This window comes from Haemaphysalis longicornis, unplaced genomic scaffold (assembly GCF_048455015.1).
Source record: "Haemaphysalis longicornis isolate Haplotype H1 unplaced genomic scaffold, Haemaphysalis longicornis Haplotype H1 scaffold_12, whole genome shotgun sequence".
In the NCBI taxonomy this organism is placed as follows: Eukaryota; Metazoa; Arthropoda; class Arachnida; order Ixodida; family Ixodidae; genus Haemaphysalis; species Haemaphysalis longicornis.
In genome coordinates this window covers 19639268-19666753 of record NW_027526225.1, presented here as the reverse complement: position 1 = coordinate 19666753, position 27486 = coordinate 19639268, and the positions used below count along the sequence as shown (strand labels likewise).

The following is a 27486-nucleotide window of genomic DNA, read 5'->3' as shown; positions in this document are numbered from 1 at the left end:
AAGTTTTCTTTTCTTATATATATATATATATATATATATATATATATATATATATATATATATATACACACGCAAAGTAGAAGTACGCTCATCGGAGACTTTATTTCCAACGTTTCATCCCGAGACAGGTCTTCCTCAGGAATGACAGATTTGAGTGAAATCGTACGGACTCAGAGTGGGGGCGGCGCCCCGAAACACAAGCCACATGGGAAACAAACACACAAACGACCACACACACCATACAGAGCTTATTGTGCCAAAGTCAAGCGACAAACAGAAAAAAAAAGAAAACGGAAGGAGGAGGGAGCAACAAGGTGGCAAGGAGGAGGCAAGAAAGAGGCAAGGAGGAACACACTGCATGAACGGTTGGTAGTTAATCCTTGTTTCCGGTGACGCGCATGTAAACTCAGTGCTCGTGGCGGCGTGGGCTTTGTAGTTTTTCCCTCTGGGAGACACCGGATTTTTTTTGGGCCTTTCGCCACCCGTGAACTCGTCGCATTTCCTGTTATCCCCACCACTCGCGTTCATGCAGTGTGTTCCTCCTTCCTCCTAGAAACTAAGGACTCTACTTCACGACTATATATATATATGTATATATATATATATATATATATATATATATATATATATATATATATATATATATATATATATATAAATATATATATATATATATATATATGTGTGTGTGTGTGTGTGTGTGCGCGACGAGCAATCCCGTAAGAAAACACCTCAAAGATGCCGTCCTTGTTTCCAGTGATATTCAGCTAGTAATCGAAGGAATGTAGAAACGCCTTCAGAGTAAATACGTAGTAGTTTTGTGTACAAGCTCGTTTTGTTGTACCTAGTAATGAAAAACTTTACAGAAATAATACATGCCCCAGAGTGTGGACCCATTCTCAATTCCAGTAGTAAAATTTGTTGAGCGTGCCAGTGATGACTGACGTTTCAATACGCTACGGGGGTTTTGTTTATTTTAAACATCTATTATTCTGCCAGGAAAGGGTTACTCATATCCTGATAATTTGAGTGTACGTTCCAACGAGGACGTAACAGCAGGAAGTCACGCATGGGCGTTATTAGTACGCATTTATATCCTCAATATTAAGCATACGTTTAAGGATACACAATCTTGATTGATTGATTGATGATTGGGTTTTGACAGCACAAGGCCGACTGGGGCAAATAGCGCCGAAACAGTTTTATATATGAGAGATGAACAGGTAAACGCTAAAATCTGTTAGAAAAAGGTAAGTGACACACAATCTTGATGCCCCACGAGCTTGAACTTTTACACAGATAATGTTCCTGCAGTTGTATTCAGCACGTGTTATAGTAACATCGACTACCGATTCGTGTAAAGCAGTATACAAGCTCAATTACAAACGGTGTCATAATAGGAATGGTAATTTTGATGAGTTTCGGAGAACGTCACTAAACATTAGTCGAGGTCGGAAAACAGTGAGAAAAAGACCTGCAAGAATCGGCATGATCGTCCCTGCTCGGCCTTGACTGGTGGCCCGGCAGGTAAGGCTTATCTTTAACGCTGTGTAACTGGTGACCCACTATTTCCAGTCGCATCACAAGCGGATGCTGATCGCAAACGCCAAAGAGTACCTGTTTGGCTCCCTGTGGCGACAGAGACAAACAGGTGAAGAAGCTGGTAGGCGAAAACACAGAGAGACACAGAGACAGAACAAAAAATTAGAAGTTCCATCGGTGCATAAAGGAAAAGGTCAATAGCCTCACAACATTTAAAGGCGTAGTTTTAGGCGAACCAGATTGCTCGCAGCTTCGTAGTTTCTGTGTTGCGCATGTATCTCCTGACTAAGCTGCGTAGCCAACATGCATAGTGCCGCATTTTGCAATATTTGTTCATACTGACGATCGCGTTCCTGTTGTGGTCCTCTTGTTTGAGCTGTCCTTTAAGTTCTAGCCGCAAAATACTACCTAAAACAGCCTCATCCAGATTAGCTGCTACCACGAGCTCCGCTTCTCGACACGTTCACGCAATAGGTAGCCATTTTCGGGAAAAAATCGGAAGTGGAAAGAATTAAGTGCGTTTCAATTTTGCGGTGATTTAGATTTCGGCACGCTCAAAAAATAAATTGCCAAGGGTCCTTTTGGTAAGTATCGAAGCATGAAGTTCATGGAGTGCACATAAGAAAGTTTTCGGATAATTGGCGATTCAGAGTACTTTCTATCTGAATAGGTGAACTTAACTGGGAAGTACTGCAGATCTATTCTAGCGCACACGCACGGGGCGGTCCGCTTCGCGCCAGCTTCCTGCACGTCTTACTTTCCTGTAGAAGAGACTAATCTAAACTCCTCCACCAAAGCGGAGCAGTCATCTTCAATACGTCGTCAAAACGTCCACATTGAAATGTCCACCAGAACAAAGGCCATCTCATCGAGGTTGTCGGTGCGTTTAATTTGCTAAAAAGGAGGTGGGCAGCGGAGACTGCATTGCGGACATTATTGCGAGCAGTCACAGGGGGCACCTGTAGCCTGTAGTGCAGGGAAGGAAAATATGTAGTGCGGGGAAGGAAAATAGGCACCTGTAGTGCGGGGAAGGAAAATATATTAGGGCGGAAGGGCGAAAGTACAAAGTCTCTCCATCGGCCGTAGCGAATAATCAAGACGGGCGAGCACAGCTCCGACGCAGTAGCATAGCACCAGATGTGCACAGCTCATTGAGCGTGCATGAGCGTCACGCCCCCTCTAACGCCTTCTCCGCAGGCCAAACCTGCAGAACGGGGATGCGCGTGCGCGATGGATGTGAAAGACGCTCTCCGAAACAGCGCTGGTGAAGCAGTTCAAGAGAAAAGGTCCCAGACGTTGAACCACGCGTGTTTCTAGACGAGAACACAAAAGACTAGCTCATGGTTGCCATTACGCGTTGTGTATACCCGGGTGAATGTGAAATACTGACAAGCGTATTTGCCCGAGAAACTTGGTCTCTATAACTTACCTCTTGAAAACCTAATCCATTTGTGTATTTACACTGCTAGTTACCGATGTTAATGCCCACTGGCTTTTATCTCGCAAAGCACTATGTCACATAAGCGTGTAGTGGTATCATCATCATCACCAAAGCAGCGCCCATCTTCAACATCGCCTACGCTTCATCATCATCATCATGGACCGCGGGTGGTTGCGTGAGCAGTCCGAGCCACGCTCAGAGAATAAAAGTCACGTCCGCGTCACCAATTGTAGAGCGCCGATCAGGCGCCGCCCTGAAACCATTGCCCTCGAGAGGCTCAAGCCCGCCCGCATGGCTAACGCCATTCTGGATCCTCTACAAGAGCCTCTACATACAGGCGCTCCTCAGGCGCCCCACGTGCATACCGGAGCCCGCCACGTTCATTGACGTGTGCCGCCCATAAAACAACCACCACAGACAATTAATTGCGCCGGACATTCTCACGTACTTAACAAACTACAGCCGCTCTCCTGTGCTACGTCCCGAATTCCTCTACCGCGCTCCGCGCTTGGGGGAGGGGGGGGTCCCCTGTAGCCGCATCATCATCATCATCACCACAGCAGCGCCGATCATCAACATCGCATATGCTTCATCATCATCATCATCAACAGTGGGTGCTTGCGGGAGAAGTCCGAGCCACGCCCAGAGAATAACAATCAGGTTCTGGTTGCGGGAAGATGTCTGGTGCCGTCTCTCTCCATGATGCGCTCTCTACAAGCTTAAATGACCCTTTGTTGGCAGGTTACCGGGAGTGCAGCACTATGTGCCGTCTCCCCTGGCTTCTCCCTTATTTGTCGCAGGCTCGCACAAAAATGCCTAAGAGCTTCGAGCAAGAAATGAATACGAGCATGCCAGAAAATCAGCTTGTGCGTGGAAGTTGCCTATAGGAAGACATTAAACGTCACACTCCATCGAAACGTAAACAGACATAAGTGCTTACGAGAGGGACGGCAGTACAGAGCCCATGTCTTGGTATGTGAAGCAGGATCAGTTGTTATATGGTAGATACCCAGGTTGACTGCCACAACCAGGAATGCAAAGAAACGTATGCAAGCACCGAAGTGTGCTGTACGCGAGGACATGCTGACGAAGGCCTTCAAAGATTGTGGTGAATTTGATGATGATGCCCTAACCTTTTTAGGGGGATTGGCCAGGGCTGACTCGGTTGACATTCGTGACGATCTCAAAATAAAATTGATTTCTTTACAGACAGAGGCTGTAAAATGAAACTTTGTTATGAATAAAACCCGAATTACCCCTTATTCAGCACCATTCAGGAATTCAAACGGCCTGAAGCAGGAATAAAATCTTGAATACATTTATATATACCTATATCCCTTTTTGCATACCCAAAATTTCTTGCACTAACAGATAATATAAGAGGAACCAATAAAGTCAACACCAAACGCTTGATTGGGCGCTTCAAACGCAGTTGTCTAGCTGCCGAGGAACGTAGACAGGCGAGAAAAGAGACGATGACAACGATGGCGATTATGATGTCCACCACGGCGTCTCGTAGCCGCAAGAGGGAATGCGCCAGCTAAATTTTCTGCTGTAAGTCAGTGTGAGGGGATAGGTAAAATTGTATTTGCAAAACAAACAAGTTAACTGGTGCCGCGAGAGTGTTCCTTAGCCGAATCACCTCATAACGTCCCAATTCTTAGCAACCAAATATACCTTCCACATTACTGTAACCTTCGGTGAAGTTACCGATAAATTAAGCTTACTCCTCCCAGAATTCATATACAAACAAGTTTACAAAAAACTGGAAGCATCATATTACTAGGTTCTTCACTGAATTACCTAGTGAATCCATATAACCTCCCTGAAACCTCGTGGGGCGGGCGCGAAACATAGGTACTGTTTTGAGCGATTGCTCTTGTCCCCTGTGGATTTAGGGGATCATGGAAGTGGTCGACAGCGCATTGGACAATAATCGCAAGAAAGCGCAGCTACCTAAAATATTGTAGGGGTGAAGCCCCTTGGGGGATGGGGCTGTCGGCGTCTCCAGTCGTCGTCTTAATCGCCGTCTGAGTTAGTCACGGTACTGAAACACCGGAAAACTCGTTCACGCCTCACCCTAGGACGTAATACGTGCAAAACAAACACCGGAACACACGTTTACGCGTCGCGCTATTGAGCTTCGGGCTTAAAATTCAAGAGACTTTTACAGCAAAGCTGCATACCTCTACCCCCAAATGGTTTCATCTCCATTGGAAAAAGCTCCAAGGAGCCAAGAATACACTTTTAGGAAGCAGACTCGGTCTTTGTGGTTGATGAGGCTTCCTACATTTTATTGGAGAGAGCGTAGGCCCGGCCAGGAGTGGCAGTGGTGCAGCCATGCAGCCGCCCAGGCGCTCGGTCTTGTTCGATCTGTGTCGCGTGTCACTGCTCACGCGGCCGGGCAAGCCCTGCTGATGGTGATGGTGGGATAATGCAGATGATGAAGGCTTGCCCGGCCGCGTGAGCGGTGACGCGCGACACACAGATCGAACACGACCGAGCGCCTGGGCGGCCGCATGTCTGCACCGCTGCCACTCCTGGCCGGTCAAGCCCCGCTGATGATGACGGTGGGATACTGCAGATGATGATAGTGGCGCTGCTAGAAAATGAGGTGCACGGCACTACACACTAATACACTGCATGCTTCGCCCAGGGTTCGTACAGGCTTCAAAAGCAAAAATTCAAGGGTTTTCAAGGACTTTCAAGGACCACAAAACACATTTTCAAGGTCCCCGTCTAATGTTTTATCTGAGATTATTTATAACTTTTCCAACACAGTGCAAAAGTTTTTTATTGCACAATATCTAAGCACATTAGTGCACATTTAGATAGGTGCTAACGGGTTTGTAAATGCTCCCCCAGCTTTATTTTTTTATTTCATGGCTGGTAGTTAGAGGTTTTTCTTTTTTCTTGGTGTTTTGCTGAGACTGATTGATTTCAAAACTTAGTTAATGCTGCGTGCATCTCCTGCTTTGTCAGCAAGAGTATCAGCTGAAATTAAATCAAGCAAGTGTTGCTTCAAGGCAGGATGAACTATGTACACGTCCACCATTTTCACGTAAAAGCAAAGGTCGACGGAGCGTATGAGTATATTCTAGGCACTATAGTATGAGGAGCAGCAAACATGCAATGAGCAACTGTCCATGGACTAGATGGAAGATGCAAGATAGAGAACAGAAGCTGGCTTTCAGTGGATTGTATCGTGATATAGATTGGATTGACAAGTGCCTGCTCCTAATGTTGCTTCGTAATAATGAAAATCTACCAAACTTGTAATTTCACGCAATACACTGAAACTTGATTGTTACAATGTTTTTTTTTACATTTGTTAACACCTAAAATCCACGACAAACACTAAATTCTTGTGAAAAGACTGGGCCATTGATTCTCTCTGGAATAATCAAGGGTTTTCAAGGACCACTTAAAAATTCCAGGATTTTCCAGGCCTTGAAATTGACACTTCTAAATTCAAGGGTTTTCAAGGTTTTCAAGGACCTGTGCGAACCCTGTTCGCCCCTCACCGCGTTTTAGGTTAGTGGAGATGGCCCTGGATTTTTTTATCATCTCTTCCTCGCAATCCTGACTAAACAGTGACCCTCTTGTTTTCATTTTTTATTTCTTCTCCGGTTCAAAATATTCGTATTACTACAATTGTAAGAACACGTTCATGATGTAAATTAGCACGGATATTACAAGTTTACAAAAAATTCATAAAGAAAAGAATGCTTTTTGGCCAACTGGGAAATTTTATTGAAGCTTCAGTCTGACGACGACAAAGTTTACAAGGAGAACCAAGCGCGAAAAACTGTTTATCTATAAACATTCTGAGAACACACGATTGTCCAGAGATCAGGCGTGTTTCCTCGCACATGGACAAAAAAAGAGAAAAACCGCACAGGAAGGGATCCTTATTTTCTAGACGGCTCCGTTGGCAATCCAGGGATCAGTATGTGACATGCGTTGAGGCTTTTACCATCGAAGTTGTTTTTGCAACGTCGTTCATCCTCCAAAATGGCCAGCACTAGCTCCACTCTTTTAAAGTGTAACGAGATGCACGGCCCTTCTTATGCAACATCCATCCGCCTCTTGAGAATACATACAGAAACTCAGTTGTCTGGCCTAGGAAAACTCTTTTCGAGCATACCGCCTAGGTCCTACCGCAACCCTGCTGCTTTCTTATTCGCACAGCGCACGGTATCCCAAACCTAAATGTCGCTCAAAGGTATGCATTTTGCCGAGTGGACCAGTGCAACATGTGTTCTATGGGCCATCTATTTCAAACGGCATACAGTGGCTCTTCGCCGTAGCCAGCATCACAGAGAATCTTTATGTGCTGACCCATGAATGCCCATGTGCAGACAGCCGCCCACGGCCTATTAAACACGTTCAAACACTTGAGAATGCCCAAGCCTAGGACTACGGTTCAGGGCTAATCTTGGTCTAAACGGTTCGCTTTCGCAGCATTTTGCTGTATTTCCTGGTATGTCCAATCACTGTTTTCTAGACTGTGACACACGAGATTGTTTATTCTCAGGAACAGTTTAGGAAATATTTCCCTATCTGCTCGAACCGTATTGAGTTCCAAGTAGCTCTCAAACTTTCCGATGCAGTTTTGAAAAGGAGACTCTTGTCTAACACAATATCTGGCAATACATCTTCGCCCTAAGCAGAAATCAAAGACATCAAAATGTCCAGCGCCTGAATTACGGAAAAACCCTTAGGTGGACTGCTCGTAGGACCGCTCTCTGACAGAGGTCTCCTGTCTGTACTTGAAGTCGGAGTTTTCAACATTCACACACCAGCACATAAACATTGTCTGTGATGCTGGATACGGCGCAGTATTACTGTGCGCCTTTTGGAATTGACGGCATATAGAAACAACTTTACGCTGCCATTCGGCCACACTGTACATTGTGTGGATTTTATTGATATAAACGGCCTGCGGAATAATTATCGAAGAAACTTTCGCTCTCTTGCTCATACAGAAGCACAGGATAAGATCACAATGTAGGGTGTCTTCGACCCATCTCCATCTGGATTTCACTTCGGGATGTTAAACTAAACACCTATGTCACCGAACGGATAATATTTTGGTATTATATGCCTTCTAGGAGTGGTAAATCACTGTCCGTCTGGCTTACGAGAACGGCGTACAAGCAGATCCCCGCGTCTGTTATTGAGAACTTTTAGCGTCGTAGCCCGTTCGAGGCTCGGGATGTCGGCATCTCCTGTCGTCGACGTCAGCATCTCATGTAGGCTAGGCCTGATAAAACCCCGCGACATTCGTTTCCAAAGCCTCGCGTTACAGGGTAACGCGTACGAAAAGAAAAGTGTATAATAGATAAACCCGGTTCAAAATAAACCAGCATAAATTACGATTTGTCGAACGCTCTCTGTTACGCTTCAGTAATCGTAAAGCACAAACAGAAGCTTTTTGTAGTCGTTGTAGACTTGTTTGTAGATTTTGTGTTTGTAGAATTTATGTTGCACTCATGTACCCACCGGCTTTCGACGCTAGGCAGAATTGGGTCGGGTGGTCGGTCGAAGCAAAAAAAGCACAAACACCTGGCGCAGCTCCTCGTTCATCACCGAGAACTTCAGCAGGCTTTGCGCCCACCCGAACAAGAGCGCCAGGAGCTGTAGCGATCGAGGAAGGCCAGCTGGAGCTGATGCAGCTAGCATACGCTCAAGCCTCTCCTCAGAGAGGCCTCAGCGTGGTGCCGGGATGCGCTTATAACTGGTGCTACCTAGATACATGGTGCCAGCCCCTTCCTTCTGGACGCCATCTGCCCTGCTGCCGACTGGACCGCCTCTTGGACATTTGAGGACACGTCTTAGGAGGTTTGTCAAACACCGCCCAAGGCCCATGTCTTCTACTTCACGGCCCCTAAGGACGTCACCGTGGATGACCTGGTGAATGGCCTCGAGGAAATCGTAGGCCGTTATGGCCTGGACACCCTGATGCACATAGGTGGTTTCATGTTCTGCGCAGTGGCTGCTTCGGCTGCTGCTGCTGCTCGCAAGATCGCCGATAAAAGAGCCGTCCTCGTGAACGGTTTTTTGTGTCCTGTGGCCTGCATGGGGCCACAGGTTGTCTACGTGACGATGTACCTATCAACCCCGTCGTTAGGAACGCGGATTTCGCTGCAGCACTCAGAACGTATGAAAGGTCCTCAACGTCAGCCAGCTGACATGGAGCAGTCTTCAGCACATCAAGACCGGCAAGCGACAAGGCTGTTCCCAGCTTCACGAAGATACAAGCGTCCAAGGCCCAGTTTGAGTACAAAGGTGTGCGAGGGGTATGCGCCCGCTGCGGTCTGAGCGGCCACCAAGTTAGCGACTGGAAGACCCCTGGTACAGCCGCTTCTCGGAGCACTGCCACGACGAAGTCGATTGTAACGCCAAGTGTCGTCCCTGAAAGGGCAACCATGCAACCGCGGACTGCCTGCGGCCCGGTCTTATGCGGACGCTGCAAGCAATTTCTCCGAGACGCCTTGTGCGCACCGAAGTCAGCAGGCTGCCGAGATCGCAAGTGAATGTCCTGAAGTACCCCCATCCCCCTCCAGCCAGCCAGAAGAGGTGTCAAGTGGTAGTATCAAAGCTCGTATAAGGGCAAGCGAATTTCCTGAACTGCCCCGGACCTCCTCAAGCCAGCTGGCAGAGGCGTCAAGCGGGAGCACTGCTGTGGGTGACGCCACGACGATCGAGAAATCTGCGAGCGACCGCCAAGAGATGGACTTCGAGGGCTACACGTCGCTTTCGGAGGAGGCGATTGCACCTGCTGGGGATGCCACCCCATCGTCTTCGAGGAGGAGGAGGATAAACATCTTTATTGAGGGAAAAGGTTGCGTGGACTCTTCAGGAGGTGAAGTCCTCAGTCCAGGACCCCATATGCCTTGCCAGCCGCTACAGCCCGCTCCACCAGCCGAAGCTGGTCGGACAGGCATGAGCTGGATAGGGCGCGCCTCCAGAGCTCGGGAGAGTTGTAAGGATTCGGCTTAGGGAGAGGGTGGGAGGGGCATCCACCAACCATGTGGAAGAGAGTACACTCTGCTCCACAGAAGGGGCAGCTAGGGGACGTAATTTCTTCGGAGTAGTGGCAGACTCTTTTTGGGTGGGGAAAGGTGTTTGTTTGCAAGGCACGGTAGTGGTGTGCCTGCTCGATAGAGAGGTGTCGGTGCGGTGGGGGAAGGGTGCGTCGGGCCAGGCGTAGATGTTGCGTCATTTCTGTATATGTCAGGAGGGGAGTAAATCTCTCCGAGGCGGTGTCTGCACTCCTCGTGCGGCGTGTCATTTCTCGCGCGAGGTCGTGCGCCATCTCGTTCCCATTCACTCCCAGATGGGCTGGAGTCCATATTATGTGGATCTGTCGCTGCGGCGGGTGGCGGAGTAGCATTGCGCGGGCCGCAGCGTGAACGGTTCCGGCCTGAAAGTGTCGGCAGGCCTGTTGGCTGTCCGTCACAACAGTAGTAGCCTGGGTGGAGCAGATGGCAAGTGCGATTGCCGCCTCTTCAGCTTCAGCTGGTGAAAGTGTTTTGACAGAGGCAGTGATAGCCTGTCCTCCTTGGGCGGGGCTTACTGCCAAGGCGAACGCTGGATAGGAGGAGTATGCTGCCGCGTCTGTGAAGACCGCGTCAGCATCTCGACTGTACTGTCGTGAGATGGCCTCCGCGCGAGCCTTGCGCCGTCCACTGTGGTGCGCAGGGTGCATATTACGCGGCAAGGGTTGTACTTTAATGAGTTCTTGAGTAGGTCGGGGGAGGGGCTCTAGAAGGGGGCCATTGTAGCCCGGTGTATTTATTCCCAGTCCTGAGAGGACCTGGCGGCCCGCGTTGGTTAGAGAAAGCCGTCGGTATTGTTGTAAAAGATGTCCTTCAACTAGTTCAGACGACGTATTGTGGATACCGAGTTGAAGAAGTAGCAAGGTGGATGTGTTTGTGGGAAGGCACAGTGCGCGCTTGTATGATTTTCGAATTATTGCATTGACACTTTCTTCTTCGTGCTTGTTGAGAAGTGCATATGGGATCGCGTACGTGATGCGGGAAATAATGAAGGCGTGCACGAGACGTAGCGCCGCATTCTCCCCGAAGCCGCGCCTCTTCGTGATGATTCGGCGCAGCATATGGGATACCTGGTCCGTAGTGTGCTTCAGCCGAGTTATGAGGGTGGAGTTCCGTTTATCTTGCTGGAAGACCATCCCAAGGATCTTGATTTGAGGAGTGGGGCGGATAATGTGGCCCTCGAGGTGTATTTCGACCGGTGGAGGTGGGTCACGCTTGGGTCTTCCTGGTTGGACCACGAGTAGCTCAGACTTTTGCGGGGCGCACGAGAGTCCGCAGTATTTGGCGTACTCAGTGACCACATCGGCCGCTTCTTGAAGGCGAGCTTCCATGTCCCCCCACGAGCCTGTGCCCGTCCAAACTGTCACATCGTCGGCGTAGAGCGCATGCTTGGTGTTCGGAAGAGCTGCAAGGCGTTGTGGCAGTTTGATTAGGGCGATATTAAATAGCATCGGGGAGAGCACTGCTCCTTGTGGAGTGCCTCTGCTCGCCAGGTTGATGGGGTTGGACTTCGCTTCGCCAACGTGGAGTACCGCTTGCCTCTTAGTAAGGAAGTCTCGCACGTAAGTGTACGTGCGTTCCCCGCAATGTAGCTCTCGCAGGTGGGCCAAAATGACTGAATGGGACACATTGTCAAAGGCCCCCTTGAAGTCCAATGCCAGCATTGCCGTGGGGGAGTGTCGGGTGGCAGGGGTCATGACCTCTTCTTTAATCTGGAGGAGAATGTCCTGGGTGGAGAGGTGGGGTCTGAATCCAAACATCGAGGTTGGTATGAGGTTCCGATCGTCTAGGTGACGCTGGAGGCGAGCGAGGACGATATGCTCCATGAGTTTACCGACGCAGGACGTTAGCGATATAGGTCGTAGGTTGTCAATAGAAGGGGTCTTGTTCGGTTTGGGGATGAGGTGAACGTAGGCGAGCTTCCATTCTGCAGGGATCTTGCCCTCTCGCCACACTCTATTGAGGCACGCGGTGAGGGACACGAGAGAGTCGTCATCGAGATTGGCTAGTAGCCTGTTGGAAATTCCATCAGGACCTGGCGCGGTGTTTTTCCGTATCCGGGACAGTGCTGCTCGTACCTCCGAGATGAGGATGTCTTGATCCAATGAGGGGTTCGGCGATCCATCGTAGTCTGTGTGGCTCTGTTGCGGACCGGGCGGGAAGAATTTTGCCTCGAGGTTCGTTAAAAGTGTGTCGGTTGAGTGATTGTGCAGGAGGGCTCGTAGTTGGTTTGATGACGTTGCCTTCGAAGAGGAGGGGTCCAGGAGGTAACGAAGAATTTTCCAAGTTTTTGACGTGCTCACGTGGTTTCCCATGGCGTCGCAAAGGGAGAGCCAACTCTCACGGCACAGTTCGCGTGCGTATTTGGCCGCCTTTTCATTGAGCTGCGCAATGCGGATGCGGAGTTTTTATTGTGCCGCTGCTTTTTCCAGCGCTTTTGCAGGCTGCGTCTAGCTTCCCATATGTGTAGAAGGTGCGTGTCTACGCAGGGATTGTCGGTATTTGTCTTTATGTTAGTAGTAAAAGCGGCCTGGTCCTGAATAAGTTGGGCTATCCATGCGGAATATTGATCTTCCTCTGCCGGATCTGCGGTGTCCTCTGTGCTGCGCGCTGACCTCAGTTTTCGGAAACCGGACCAATCTGTCAGGGCAGCACGTCCCACTGTGCGGACTAGCTCCGGGCCTGAAATGATTAATTCAATAAGGAAATGATCGCTGCCCAGTGCCTCTTGCTTGTTTCGCCATACGCACGTCACCTGCTGGTTGCTCAGGGCGAGGTCTGGCGTAGTATCGCGAGAGACGCTTGTGCCCGTGCGAGTGGGTATGCTGAGCTCGTTGAGTATCTGCCACGCCTTCTCGTCTACGTACTTGTGAAGGTAGTTGCCCCTTGGATTAGCGTAAGTGTAACCCCAAAGGGGGTGCGCCGCATTGAAGTCTCCACTTACAATGAGTTGGTGCTTCCCAGCTTTCTTTCGCGCCAGTTCCAGCGTGTCATTTAGGGCCTGCGGAGAACATTTGGGCCTGCAATAGACATTAAGGTGGAAGATAGGTAAGGAAGTCTTTGATGCCTTGGCGGGGAGTAGTTCTAGTAGTACGCCTGGGGCTCCTGCTAATGGAAGGGAGTGCTGTATAGCGGTGATAGACCTGGATACCAGCGTGTGTAACACCCGCGTGCCATCCGCATGAAAAGTGATATAGCCGGGGAGCGAAGCGTGGGTGTTGCTTTCTTGCAATGCGACAACGTGTGGAGGTGTTTCTTGTGTTGTAATATACTGGATCAGTTCTGAGCGTTTTTCGCGGAATCCGCGGCAGTTCCACTGCCAAACAATTGTTTCGCCGCGGCTCCGACTATTCTTATTAGGAGGACCCATCTTCTTCCATGGCATCTTTGGGTGGAGGAGGAAAGGAGGTAGTGACGCGAGTGCACTGAGGCATAAATGCTTCCATTTTCGAGAGGCGTTCTTCGAAATTGGTATTCATTTCTTTGAGGGCTTGCATGGTCTGGTTCAGTTGGTCAGTAATAGTTTGTTGCGAGGCGGTCAGCTGCTGTAGCATAGAACGTATTCCCACCACCTCGTCTCGAGTGATAAATGGCGTGGGGTTTGCTGGCATCGCCTGGCCCGAAATTGGTGGGAGGGTTGTGGGAAGAGGGGGGGTTGCATCACTGCCCGGTGGGAGGGAAGTTCGGGGACGCTTGATAGCGGGAGAAAGTTGTTGCGGGGAGGGTGCAGGGGGGTTGGCTGCTGTTTTTGTTAAGGACGCACGCAGTTCTGCAAGTTCCTGTCTGAGAGCCGCGTTCTCAGCTTGTAATTGAGTTATGAGTGCGCCATACTTATTATCAGCTCTGGAGGCCGCTACTCCTGCCCAGCTCACCTTGGGTGCGTCCTCGTGGCGTGGTTCTTTGTGCGCGGAGCTCCTGTTGACTGAGGAGCTGGCCGAGCGTTGGTCTCTGGGTGGCTTGCGTTGCGTCCCTGGGGTCTGATCTCGATTGCGTGCCTGGCTGGGCGCGCGTTCCTTGGTGGTTGACCGTCCGTGTTGTGGCCCTCGACCGTGATCTCGGCTCGGTCTTGAGCTCGAACGGTGAGGTCCCCGGTTGCGTCGCGAGCCAGGAGAGGGGGAGCGCGACCGGCAGGGCCCATCCGATGTGGACTTGTTCGGAGTTTTCTTGGCCTTGTACACTGTGGGCAGGTACCGCTTGGGGCAGTCTTTAGATGCGGTGGTGTGTGGGCCTTTACAAAGCCCACACCGCGGTGTGCAGATGTGCTGAGGCTCGTTGAGGGGGGCACCGCACACGTTGCACTTGGGCGTGGCTGGAGGAGAGGGGCAAACGTCCGCTCGGTGGTCCGTTTGATGACAGAGGGTGCAAAAGGCGACCGTGCGGCGATAAGGGTAGCATCGGAGCAGGGCTTGGTTGACGTAAACGTAGTACGGCACTCGCTTGCCTCGAAATGTTATGACGAAGGCTTTGGACTCTCCGAGGCGACGAGCTGTGAGAACCTCGTATCCGAAAGCAGTAATGAGTGACTTGACGTACTCTTCTGGATGTTCTTGTGCGATGTTGTGAATGACGCCACGGCAGGAATTGTCCGGAGTGATTGGGTAGACTGAGACCTCGTGTCGGTTGCCGAAGACCACAATCTTCTGGAGGCTTTCGAGCACTCGTGCAGCTGCTGGAGAAGGTGTGCTGACGACTATGACGTTCTGCTCTGCACCAACGCGGAGCTGGAAAGGTGCTGGTGTAGTGGGGAGCCCGATCTCCCGAGCGATTGACGCAGTGAGAGAAATGGGGTCCGCACGGGAAAGCTGGAGGCCGTTTCTTGGGCGGATGCCTATTTTGAAGTCGTCCGATGGTAGAGGTGGTTGCCTTGGTTGACGCGTCGACGGGCGATGGCGGAGCGCTGGTGTCGGTGGCGATTCGGGAGTAGACTTCGACGGGGAAGGAGGACGTCGCCGGAGGGAGCGGCGTACTACCTCAATCCATGGGCTGGATATTTCTTCCTCGGTTGTGGTTGCGGGCGGGGATGTAATATCTATGTCGTTGGCTTCCATCATGTCTTCAGGTCGGTTTGAGGGAGGTGCCAAATTTGCATTTGGACCGTCGGTGGGGGTGCGCGCTGACGCCATGCGCACCGGCAGAGGAGCCGGCGGCGTGGTTGCGTCGCCGGTGATGTTAGGCTTAGCGCGTCTGTCCTCTTGAGATGCTTGTAAAATTACGACTTTTGGACTCACAGGGATGTAGATGGTATCCTCGTCTTCCTGGTGACGTTAGGAAGAATGTCCGGTAGTCAGTTTTAGTCGCCGGGGTGATTTTTCATTGACATTAAACGATTTCAGTGGAGCCGACGTGACGCTCATTCGAACACCCCGAGCGGGCACCATCGTCTTCGACGCACACCTCCCTCTTCACGAGTCTGAGCTCCACAGCTCTACCAAGTGCAGCGACACCACCGAGCAGCCTCAACGCAAGCAAGGGCATGCCCCGGTCAAAAACCACGTTCTTTTTAGAACCTCCAGAGGCTCGTGCAGCCGCCGAAAGGAGACAAGCAACCCGGGACGAGCACTGTTTTCTGAATAAATCACCACCCTCCAAGACGGCGCTTGCTGCAAAGCCGCCTGCCATGGGCCTTCATACACCCAGAACAGTGTTTTGCTTCCGCCAAAGATCAACGACCCCCGTCTGGTCAATCCTATCAGCCAGGACAGCGACCTACTGCACTCCCCATCCCTCCTGGACTGGCCCGACTCGTCCAAGGGGAGTCTGTCTTCCTCCACGGACTTATGTGATGCGGATGACTCTAAGAAATTGTGTGTTGAAGTGTACTCTGACGACAGCGAAATGTACATGGGAGCGTCAGCATTAACTAGCGCATTAATACAATCATGGTGGTGAATTTTCTTCCCCCGACTGTCCAGGGGTTTCGAAGCTTTGACAAACAGAGATACATTGAATTATGCGTGGGTTCAAAACGTCGACGTTCTCTTCCTACAGTAATGTAATTTCCGCTCGCCGAGCGATGTGTTTGCTTTTCGCGAACAGTTTTCAGTAGAGGCGTTTCTCGCATTGGCTGATCTGGGAGCTTAGGGGTGGAGTTGTTTTACTGCGCGAGGGCCTACTTCGCAAGGCTCACTGCAGGTTTGGCTTTGACGAGCGCGTACTTGCAGGGCATGCCGTGGTTGTTTATGCAGTGGCGCGACACTTCTATTCATCAGCCTTTTTAGCATCTCTATGCATTCATGGTGGAACCATACCCCACCTTTTAGTAGGGTACTTTAACTGCGTTCTCGATCCTCAGCGAGATGTGGGCGGTCCTGGACAGGGGAAACCTTATGTCGCACGCGGACACTAAAGGATCTTGTAAGCCAGTTCCAACTCCGCGACGCGTACACTCTAAGAACTCGAGGAGTGCTGGGCACTCTGTCTAGGAGTAAAAACTTTTGTCCCATATTTCACTCCCTTTGGAAGCATTGGGCGACTCTTCCGAGGAGTAGCGCGTGGCGGCCGAACGAGAGGCGAAACACTCCCCGTGGGATTTACTTGCTGCTTTCGAAGCGGAGTACTTGAACTCTGTGTGGGAATTGCAATGCCATCTCCAAGGCAGCGTTCCGTCACTCCCTTTAGGCGTAAATAAGCTCTATTGGCGGCGTTCCCGGATACTGCAGACGGGTACTACTACTCTCTCTTGGAAAGCATCTCGTTACGCCTCAAGAGCGTTCTGCTATTCCCCGCGAGGCAGCGTGCTTTCGCTCCACCTGCTACTAGACCCCCCCCCCCCCTCCCCACGATGGTACTATAGGCAGTTACAAGCAAACAAAACAGGACAAGCTATTTTGAAACATGGAAAAGAAGAAAAAACAAGCTCAGACTTTATTTTTCAAAATACCACAACAATCGGTTCATTCTGCAATTTAACACAAAATGCAATTTATTGGGAATTAAAATATCACGGCATAAAAACGGTTCGTACTCCACATGCACACAGGAGACGTAGCGCCTATTTAGGATACATCCAAGAAAAAATTCACGAATAAAAATGCAGCAAACCAATTGAAAACACTGAAATACAAACATTAAATTATGACAATAAAAATGACATTAACATCCACAAATTAAAAAGGTAATGGCATTAGCACGAAAAGCGTCAGTAGAAATACAGCAGTGGGAGAATAGTTAACAGTATTAACATAAAACAAAATGGCCTTAGTACATCAGTGAGTGCTTCACATGGACTGAAAAAGCCAGCTCTTAGTTAACACACAAAAATATTTACAAATAAATTTTGCGAAAGAAAAATCTGGGACTAAAACAATTCAGCGTGGATTACTATTAACGCATTACAAGGTGCAATCAACACAAATATAAAAGTCATTGACACGGCAACTTTGCAACAGATATATTTTGGTGGTACAAAAGGGAACCGCAGAAAACATTCCCACTGGGTTTTTTAGGCGGGTGGTTCTCAAATGAGGATGCGCTAGTAAGATTTAAAAAGGCATAACTTGGTATTAAAAACAAACACGTTCGAGCTGACTGCTTCATAATGTTGGTGGCGGCCTTCAGAACAGTACCGACCAGGGCACCGTGCTTGAGCCAAAGTAACGTCTACAGAAGCAAGAAGGTGCGCTTCGCCTTTGAAGCGTATTACACAATGAACGGCCAAAACACAGACAGCAGCAATGGGAACCCATCCACGATGTCCAAGGGTGTGAGGAGAAGTGTCTTGAATGCGACGGCCACTGCTGCTGACGCCTCGGGGATCTCTCCCTCTCTCTCAAAAAAAAAATCTTCGGGCAAGTAGCGTCTTCCCGTGGTTCCTACATAGACAGAAAGAGGGGGACAGCAAAGATAAGTTCTACAATGAAAAAAATATTAACGAGTTTGACAACGTTAAATGAAGTTTATTGGGTGATAGATTAGTTTTTGCGCCGAGAGCACGCACTTAACCCGTATTGTAATGCCATACTGCTTGGCGCAGTAACCAGTCTAGATGCGGATGTGGTGACCTTGGATGCCACCACGCTCATTGTACCACTTGGCCAATGTCATGTCAGACAGCGCGCCCTACTGTCTGCCTACGCACTGCGCCCCAAACCCATTAGTGCTTACGTGTCCGTAGCTTCAACTGTTTACCCCGCTATCGTTCCCGGTATAAAAATATTGCACAAAATTTAAGGAAACATAACTCTTTTTGTAAGGTTATAATCCCTGAATAATTTGCATTGGATTTTGTCCTCAGCCGACTGCAACGTAGGGCCAATTATACGTCCACAAGACTAGTGTGGAAACGTTGCTAATGGGTCATATAGCTACTGTTTTCTTCATTCTCGAGTACGCTTCGTTGCATGCACGCTGCAGATCGCAACATTTGATGAGAACCAATAGGCTCGTTATTGAACGATCAGAACGCTCGAACCACGGCGACAACCGACGCGAAAAAAGTGATGTAATGGGTACAACAAACAGTGTGGGCGACAGCGACAAACGAAAAAAAGTAATGCATTGCTGCCAATGCCCTTCTTCGTCGTTGCTGCCGCTCGCTTGCGGGCTGCTTCTGTCCGGGAGTAAACCCGCGACGGCGACGGCCCGTCGCCTGCCGCCGTCGCCGCCGTCAGCGGCCTGTGTAAAACATTTTCGCTTGTTTGTGTCGCACACAATACCTGTTTGCCGTACACATTGAGTGAGGTTTCTCGCGTCGCTCATCGCCTTAGACGCATGTAATTACCCCTTAACAGTGCGGTGAGTACGCCACGAAAAGTCCCATTTCCGTCCATCCTGCCCTCAAGCAAAGCGTAAAAAAACTTGTCTGAACAGCATTTCAGTCTGCTGCTGTACGCGCGGCGGTCACTAAAATTATTGTAATTTAGTGACTACCACACGCTAGACGCGCTTCTATCACTCAGCCTATTTATTGTACGCAATTCTTTGGAGCCGCGCAGGTAGCCACAGCTACTGCACGGCCGCCACTCTAAGCCTAGCCGCCGAGCTATGAGTACAGCGTAGCGCTGCGACTACTCGCGCGACCATGCTTCCTACCTGCGAAAACATTCCGCAAGGATACCAACACTTCACGAATCACAGGGATTGAAACGGTGCAAGAATCGACGCTGTTTGCACACGGGTACTAAAGCCGCCCTTCAAAACTAAGCAACGGTCAAAATCAGTCACGAAAACGTTAGGACTAACCGCTCCCGCGGACCGAAGTACCGATAGTAACTCTGCTTCGTTAAATACACAAGACAAGAATACGAGGTTAACTAATGGCTTACCTCTACTTCCCGCCAGCGTTTCTTCGTCCGGTAGATAAATCCAAGGTCGTAATAGCTGCGAAAGATCCCAAGCTCAAGGCGCGAAGCCTGCGACGGCCGCGGATACAGTCCGGCCATAGCGCGCATCGCTACACAGTGCGCACTGCGCATAGTTCCGAAATCGGCCTCAGCGCTGTCGCCGCTGTGATGTTCGTCCGAAAGAAAAACTACTACCACGCACGCACGCACGCACGAATGAACGAACGAATATACGACTTGCTCGCGTGCGCATGATGTCGCGCTGACGCACAAGCGGCCAGCGGTTAGCCAACACGCGTTGTATACTGTGTCCAAGCAAGTATGACGATAAGGGCAGGTCCAACTTCCCATGTTGCACGAAGCGTCTGCTTGAAAGCCCACTTCGTTCGTAGCACATTGACATCACGGTCTGGCGCGGCCTGGGCGGCCTGTAAGTCGCCCGTCCGGCCTTGGCGGGTTCACCGCCTGTGTAGGTTTTTGCAGAACACGCGCACTTCGTGGCGCGCTGAAGGTGCCTTTCTCACGCTTGCTCGGGCGGTCCGCGCACAGAACAGGGAGGATTTTAGAGAAGCAAAGGTCTAGCTTAAGGTCCCTGAAAGAACTAAGGTAGCGCCAACTGCTCCCTCCTTCTCCGCTGCCCTCCTCTTTTTTCTCTCCCCTCACCCGCGGCGCCGCCGTCCCTTTAACTCCGCGGCGGGGCCGCCATATTTGTTGGCCACTTGAGAGCAGACGCCCTCGCTACGCTTCAGGGCGCTCGCTGCAGTTTGCTCTTGTTTTCGCGCCGAAATCGCTCTTTGGTAGCATTTATAGGATTTATAGAGCCCCGTTAATTTCTAGAGGATTTCTAGAGCCCCGTCTAGAGTTAATTAATCATGCAATACGTTTTTTCACCGGGCGCGGTCGTTTACAGCCGTTATTAATGGAGGCGCCTGGACAGAATTGTTTTGTGCTGGAATATATTCTGGCAGATTTGCACATTGCACTAACACAGGGATACACCCGAAAGAAATTCGAAAGAGGACAAATGTCACGATGATTATCAAGAGAAAACAATAAATCACAAAAATGAATTGGTGCCAGGAGGAGGAGGAAAAAACGTTTTTATTTGAGCCGACAAAAAAAAGAAGCAAATAGATATTTTATTGGAACAAACGTCCGTAATGACGTGCAGGTGGCTTGTGCTACTGACGTGGCTTCCCGTGAGAAAAAATGTTGGGAGTGGCATTTGGGTTTAGTTTTTTTAACGCCAAGCTTCTCCAATATCCGTTGCTCAAATTGATCCGTGAAAAAATCCTATTGAGAAGGGGAAAAAAATGTCGCCACCGAGTTTGAGATGCGCCACAAACACTCCGCAAATATAGGCAATAATGCATTGCAGAAGGGAGTTAGTGACTGTTCTACCGTAGCATGGTCAAATTCGTGTTCGTGCATCTGCTCAGTGCCGCGTCCGCTCAACTCGCTACACTAAACCCGTTTAGCAAGCGCTTTGCTGGACAAAAATACGTCTGCTGAAAATAATATAGTCGCCCAGTGTGTTTTGGTTCAAATCGCAATGACTGAATACGCTGCGCCATTGACTACTACGATGAAGTAAGCGCGCACACTGCAAATGTACGGCATCGCGTGTAATGCAAACGTAAGTCGTAATTAACGTTCCTCTGTGCATACACGGAAGAAAGGGCGTACAGCCGTTACGGTGCGAATATGCATTTGAAGTGCTCATTCAAACGTGCGCGAATTTAATAAAGCGATAACAGAAATTGCGCATCAAACGTACGTCAACGGCGCGAATATGCATTTGAAGTGCTAATTCAAACGTGCGCGAATTTAATAAAGCGATAACAGAAATTGCGCATCAAACGTACGTCAACGGCGCGGTCACTATATTAGCTGACCTTAAATTGTTTTACCTAGCCGCAATTTTTTTTTCTCGAAACAGCCTCAATTTGCGCCGCACCGACCAAGCCCATATTACGCAGCAAATCACTCCGATGTCATAACAACGGGATTATAATACCACCCGGGTAGCTAACACACATAACATGACTTCACGCCAAAAACGAGCGTACACGCACTCGGAACGCACACGATACATGGTCAGACGCAAGCTGCCGTCGGCCAAAACAAGCATGGATTCAGGTGAACAATTCTCGCGTCACGAAAACCTTACGACAACTGACTGAACATGCTACGCCGCTGATATTGATGCTGGAAGTTAAGCGCGCACATGACAAATACACGGCCTCTTATCCAAACCAAAGCTTACGACGGGACGAACTCGGCGCTGCGCGCAATGCCTACTCAGAACAAAGCGTGGACGACGGTCGCGAAGGGAATACGCATTTCTTCGTAAGTGACCGCTCAAGCTCGCGCAGAATTTAACAGAGCAAGAACAAGCATTCAGAAACCTACCTCGCAAAAGAGTGATGGTAGCGTCGGCCTGAAGTATGCCCGTTCAAATCTATGCAACCAAACTTTTCTCCTTTCTGCGTCGCGTTTCCCGGACGGAATAACGAAGTCTTCTGCCCTGCCTGACGATATTCGCGCTGCCTAAGGCACAACACATCGACACCGAGAAGCAACCTAAAACGACACCGGTGCGACATTTTTTCGAAACGAGCAGCTAATTCTTACTTTGCTATTAGCTAGCGCCTACGATAAAGCCGGTACTGAAGCACGGTGGCGACGGTGGCTCGGAAGCCAGCAATGGCGTCGCAGCGGCGGCGTTGCGCAATGTCCCAGCCGGCGAGGCATCGGCGAGGCGACCCGGCGGCGGAGCAAAAAAAACAAAACCACGTGACTTTTCCCTTGGCCAATGGCGCGCGGCGTTCGCCGGCGAAAAAGAAAATGGCAAAAAACGAAGTAAGAGAGGAGCGCGGGCGAGGGCGAAAGGCGGCGAGATCTAAAGATGGCGCTACCTTAGTAATTTCAGGGACCTTAGTCTAGCTTTGCCTGTAGTGCCAGAAAAAGCGTAGTGGCGGCGTCGTGAACTACCCAGTACGCCCGCTTGATGGCGCTGTAAACACGGCTTTGTAAACATGGCGGATGCTTTTTGCACAGGCCGCTTGAGCTCCTTAATAACATGGCTGCCCTCGTACGGCGGCCGCCGGCTCGCTGCTCCACGGCCGGACTCGACTCTCCTCCTCCCGCGCGCGAAAGGGGCGTCGAGTCCGGCCGTGGCTGCTCCTGCTGGCTGGCACGCTGGTCGCGTGTTTACTTGCGCCGCGCTAGTGAAGTGATGTTACGCCAGGTGACCAGATGGCCTCGACTGGCACAGACCACAGTGAGCAGCAAGTGAGAACAAATCGTTTATTGACATCCGCAAGTTTACAGAGGCCAGGACATCATTTCATTTCGATCGCTGCAATTGTACGTCGCTTTCGTGACAACATTTTTTTTTTTTTGCCATAACAACTCGTTCACTTGCGCTAAGATTTCGAACGAAGGGCACAAATGAAGTATTGACGGCGACAACGGTTTCCTTTGCACCGTCTTTCTAGCGGAGTGCATAACACTCACCTTCTGTTGGAAGAATCGAATATTCTGGCCTCGACAGCTGCCTTCCGATGCGGAATTTCCCACATTTGTCATTCCACAAGCACTCAATTCCCGTGTTTTGCCAGTCCTCTCAACAACTGATGGACGCAAAAGCACATAACAGCAATAACAGTCACGAAACCGGTGCTCCGCGCACATTGAAACGGTCGGCCGTTGCAGCGGTTTCAATTTGAATTGGCGGCTTTGTGGTTGCGAATTCAGAAACGAGGTGGTGCACCAGTCGGCTGTTCGTAAAAAGTTGCGTACATTTTTGCTCAACGGATGTTTGATGCGGAACTTGTTAATAGTATTTTGAAATAACACATTGTAAGCGAACTGTGTGGGCTCTTTGAGTCACGGAATGAATGTTTTGTATTCTATACCAAAAGTAACATTTTGCCTGCGCCGTCTGGTGGGCTTGATGGTCGAAAACAGCGCTTTAGGTTGGTCACGTGGGGCGTCGATTTTTACGCCGCCTATAGTGAAGACAGGGAACGTCCAAGCTTGAGAGGCCTGGTCCGCGTTACCTGATCCCCCGGATGTATGACGCGTTACGTATCGTGATCCACGCCTGCGCCGCCGCGCGGGGGGGGGGGGGGTCACCATTTTTCTTTGCTTAACAAAGGCGCTGAGTTCCAGCAACCGATCGGTGTGTACGCTTTTATCGTCGCTCGTCAGCCGACGAGATAGTTTTCACCGTAGAGGGTGTATTTGAGATGCCCTCGCAGTGATATCGCCTGTTCCTCACAATCCGATCTTGCAGATAGGCCCCATATTGTTGTTCATACCAGTTATGTATACGGATTTCCTTTATTTAACCTAGTAAAAGCTATCGTATGTACATGCCTATCTCGGCGACACTAGCCACGGTTGTTGGGTCGCGTTCGTGTTGTGCGTGCAGCTTGAGCTATCAGAAGAGCGCGGACTTCACTTCTTGCAACACCATTTTTCTCAATCGATCTCAGATTTACAATCCGTTTTTTTTAGCTCGATTAGGCGCGGGACAAGCGTACGTCTATAGATCAAACTCTTTCAAAGCGACCGTCTGCAGCGGTCCGTAGATTAGTTCCTTCGGTTTGCCGCCTGCCGCCACTGAACGCTGCGAGCAATCGTTACACGAATTCATATTCTTGCACGTTTAGAATGCGCGGCAGAAGTAATCGGGCGCTTTTTACACAACCGCTTTATATAATATATTCGTATGCAAATAAAACATCGCTGATGAGTTGGTGTGCGCAGATGGCAGGAGTGCATCTCCATGCTTACTCTCGCACTGGACAAGAATGAAATTGCAATTCTACTCTTCACTCTTAGTCAATTCCTGGTTATACGATCCGCATGCAGGCGGGCCGCCGCGTCAATTTAAAGCCGCTTATAAAGCGGCAGTTCAGGCGGCCTCGAGCACAAGCGGCCCGCAAAACACGCGGCCCACCGAACACGCGGCCCGGCGTTTAAGCGACCATATTGAGGGCCGCCTAACTAGAGGGCCACCTAAATCCCGGGCCATGTGTTCGGCGGGCCGCTAGCCGTAATTTTTCTACCGTAGCCGTAATTTTTCTATTAGCCCGTTAGGCTAATATATTCCCGCTTACGAGCGGCCCCCAAATCATACGGCCCCTCAAATAAGCGGCCTTGTTGCTTTTCATAAAAAAAAGAAAGAAAAACAATCAATGCACTCAGCCAGGATCGGTTCTATCCGTTTTTTTTTTCGTCCGCATTGACAGGCCAACGCCAGCACCCCGTGGTGAATGCTCTAATATACGCTACGTTATACAAGACACACAAAGTATTCATAACCACATTCACGTAACCCTACGGGGAATCGAACCTGGGTCTACTACAACACATCAAGGGGCGATCAAGAGGCAGACATCATAACCACTGCGCCACGACCCACCGGCTGCTGGGTAGTGCAAGCGTGGGCTTATAAGTATTCTGCATGCTGTTGCGCGTCAAGCATGAGTCTTAAATAACACATTCGGCGGCGGGTGGCTTTCTTTAGACCACCGTTTTTGAATCGCTCTACCAAAGAGGCATAATACTATATGGTTTGCGGGAATTTAAGTACACTGGTACGAGCGGAAACCTTTTGTCATGCTGTGTGCCCGTTCCAACAGTATGATGCGCCGTGCGGGGATTTATTCAATCGATGCAAACGGAATTGATAACAGGTATTCTGCCTGGTTACCGAAAGTATTCTTGGCCATTGGTGGAAAGTGTCCCATATGACAATGCTTGCAAATAACTAACACGTAAGGCGCACTGTTGTACTGCAAATAAGAGCTGTCTCGTCACGAGTGGCAAGTATACCAAACATGAAATGGTGTACTGAATTTTTTCTGCTCGTCGTAGCTCTTCTGTTTTTGTAATAGGGGTGCGGTAGTAAAATACGCATCTGGTAATGTAATGAAGCAATATTAAATCACCCACTCTACCTAACATTGTGTCGCGACGCCTGCAGAATTGCTGCGTCGACGCCCAGGTAAAGAGCCGTTGGGAGGCCAGATACTGCGTTTTCTTTTATGGATCGTGAGCACACAACAAATATCTTAGCGTTTTCTCGCGCAGGCCAGATAAGCGCCCGGCCGTGTAACTTGTAACGTCCTGCATTTCCAGACAAATGCTGGTTTCGCGGAAGTTTCACCTTTATTCATTATAATATCGTAAATGAAGATCATTGGTCAAACAAAATTTTGAGAAACTAAAAATTAGGAAAAATATAAAACAATGAGAAAAAATGGCGACCTGTAAAACGATTTGCATTTCCACAATAATGCAGATTTAGCTGAAATTACGCTTTTAATCGTTATCATAGCGTAGATGGAGATAATTGGTCGAACAGAATTATGAAAAACTAAAGAACAAGGACAGTAAAAAATACGGAAATGCTGAGCCTTGTTACGCCCTTCATTTACAAAAAATGCAGATTTGGCGCAAGTAAGTGATTGATAGGGTAAATGGAGATAATTGGACGGACCGGGCTTTGAAAAACCAATAAAATTGGCTCTAACAGACTTACACTCAAGAGAAGCGCCATAAAAATGCGGCGCATTAGCAGACAATTCTCGGAATTCGTGCAAATTTTTTTAAGTGGCCTCGTTTCATTCGCGCTTCCGTTATTAACGAGTTATATTATTGTACGCCGAAGCGCAAGGTCGCGGTTCAGCATTTTCAATACTTTCAAGGCAGTTCACCAAAACCATAGCACTTGGGGATGAACGCACCCTAGAGCATCGAAAGTTTAAGCCGTATAAAACAATGCCACAAATAAATGGGTTGCAATGGCTGCAATTTCCCTAAATCATTTTTAAGTTGTGCCCTTCTGGAACATCTTCATGACCTGTTTTTATGCAATGAGGTTTTACCTTCATAATCTCAGTATATTGCAACCTGATTTATCAGGCCTCAATGCGCATACCACGAAAAAAAACTCCCGTTATTTATAATGCCATGTTACAAGTAAAGCTGTAAAGCAAGTATCTGTATACCTAAAACCTATCCGGATGTTGAACTGATAGTTTATATTCATACAAGCTTGGGACACGAACAGAGAACTGAGTTGGGTAGGTAACTGTTAAGTATTTTGTCATTCTCGAATTCATGAGCATGCACAAGTGTGAGATGAAAATTACAAAATGAGAGCATGTCGAAGTAGCGATGTTTTCTTTTTATTTGATATCCAAAATACAAATATGAACACAAATGACTTATACTGAAATAACAAATACAAATATTAGCAGATTGCCCTTATGGAACACACAAATGAAAATATTTTTGTGCAAGAGCAAATAACGGCCTGTCAAGATAAAATTTTTGTTTTTATTTATAGAATTTTCAGCAGCTTGCTGTTTACAAAACAGGGAGGAAACTCGTCTTCTTTCAGGCTACTGACTGTATAACGCCCAACGTTTGGCCTAAAGCTGACGGGTATCTCATGTCCTTCATGCAATATAATACCAAACAAATAAAAAGTACATTCTCTGGGCTTCAATTATGGTCCAGGTACACCACTTCCGATGATGTAGATGGCCTTTGTAGAATCGCCCCAAGCAATCTTTGGGCCGGGAGCTGCTGCTTCTGGAATTTCGCATCACTGGAATTGAAACAGCGTTGTAAACATCTCAAAAACGTTGAGTCACGGGTTGCAATTTGTTGTGTTGGCACTGCGTGAAGAAACGGCAGGTGAATAAGTGACCAGGTACAAAAGGGTGGCGTTATTTATCGGTGGTAAAACAGTATAGCCTGAAGGGGCGCAGAAGTATTACCAACGCGTTAGCAGATATGCGAAAATATAAATCAGGTAAGTGCATCGCTGTAGTTTAGGCAATTATTTCTTTCTTACTGCTTGTAGATTCAAACGCACTCCAAAAGGATGTTTTCTTCATATACATAGGAAGGCCGAGCGCTTTTTCAGTGCAAAGGCGTGCGATAAAACGTTGCCATAATTTTATATGACGGAGACACGTCAATTGCACGTCGAGAAGAAAGTCTGTTCGCTGTTACATACGGAGGGTAATGTGCCCTAGTTTATTTTTATGTAACAATTGGCACCAATAGTATGGCGCAAAACATTTTATTAAAGATGGAAGAAAATTGCTAGCAATATCTTTTGATACAGCAT

At 49.0% G+C, this 27486-nt stretch overlaps 1 protein-coding gene across 1 annotated transcript in view; it reads right to left on the bottom strand.

The window, feature by feature from the left end:
- LOC144161523 (uncharacterized) overlaps nt 1–15522 on the bottom strand; it is a 101650-nt gene extending 86128 nt beyond the window's left edge. Inside the window, exons 1-4 of the mRNA XM_077692182.1 lie at nt 15423–15522; nt 13920–14752; nt 12803–13048; nt 11528–11774 (exon numbers count right to left, since the gene is read on the bottom strand). Coding sequence (XP_077548308.1) covers nt 11528–11774; nt 12803–13048; nt 13920–14752; nt 15423–15522 — 1426 coding nt within the window. The remainder of the gene's footprint in view (nt 1–11527; nt 11775–12802; nt 13049–13919; nt 14753–15422) is intronic.
- Nucleotides 15523–27486: the final 11964 nt, after the last annotated feature.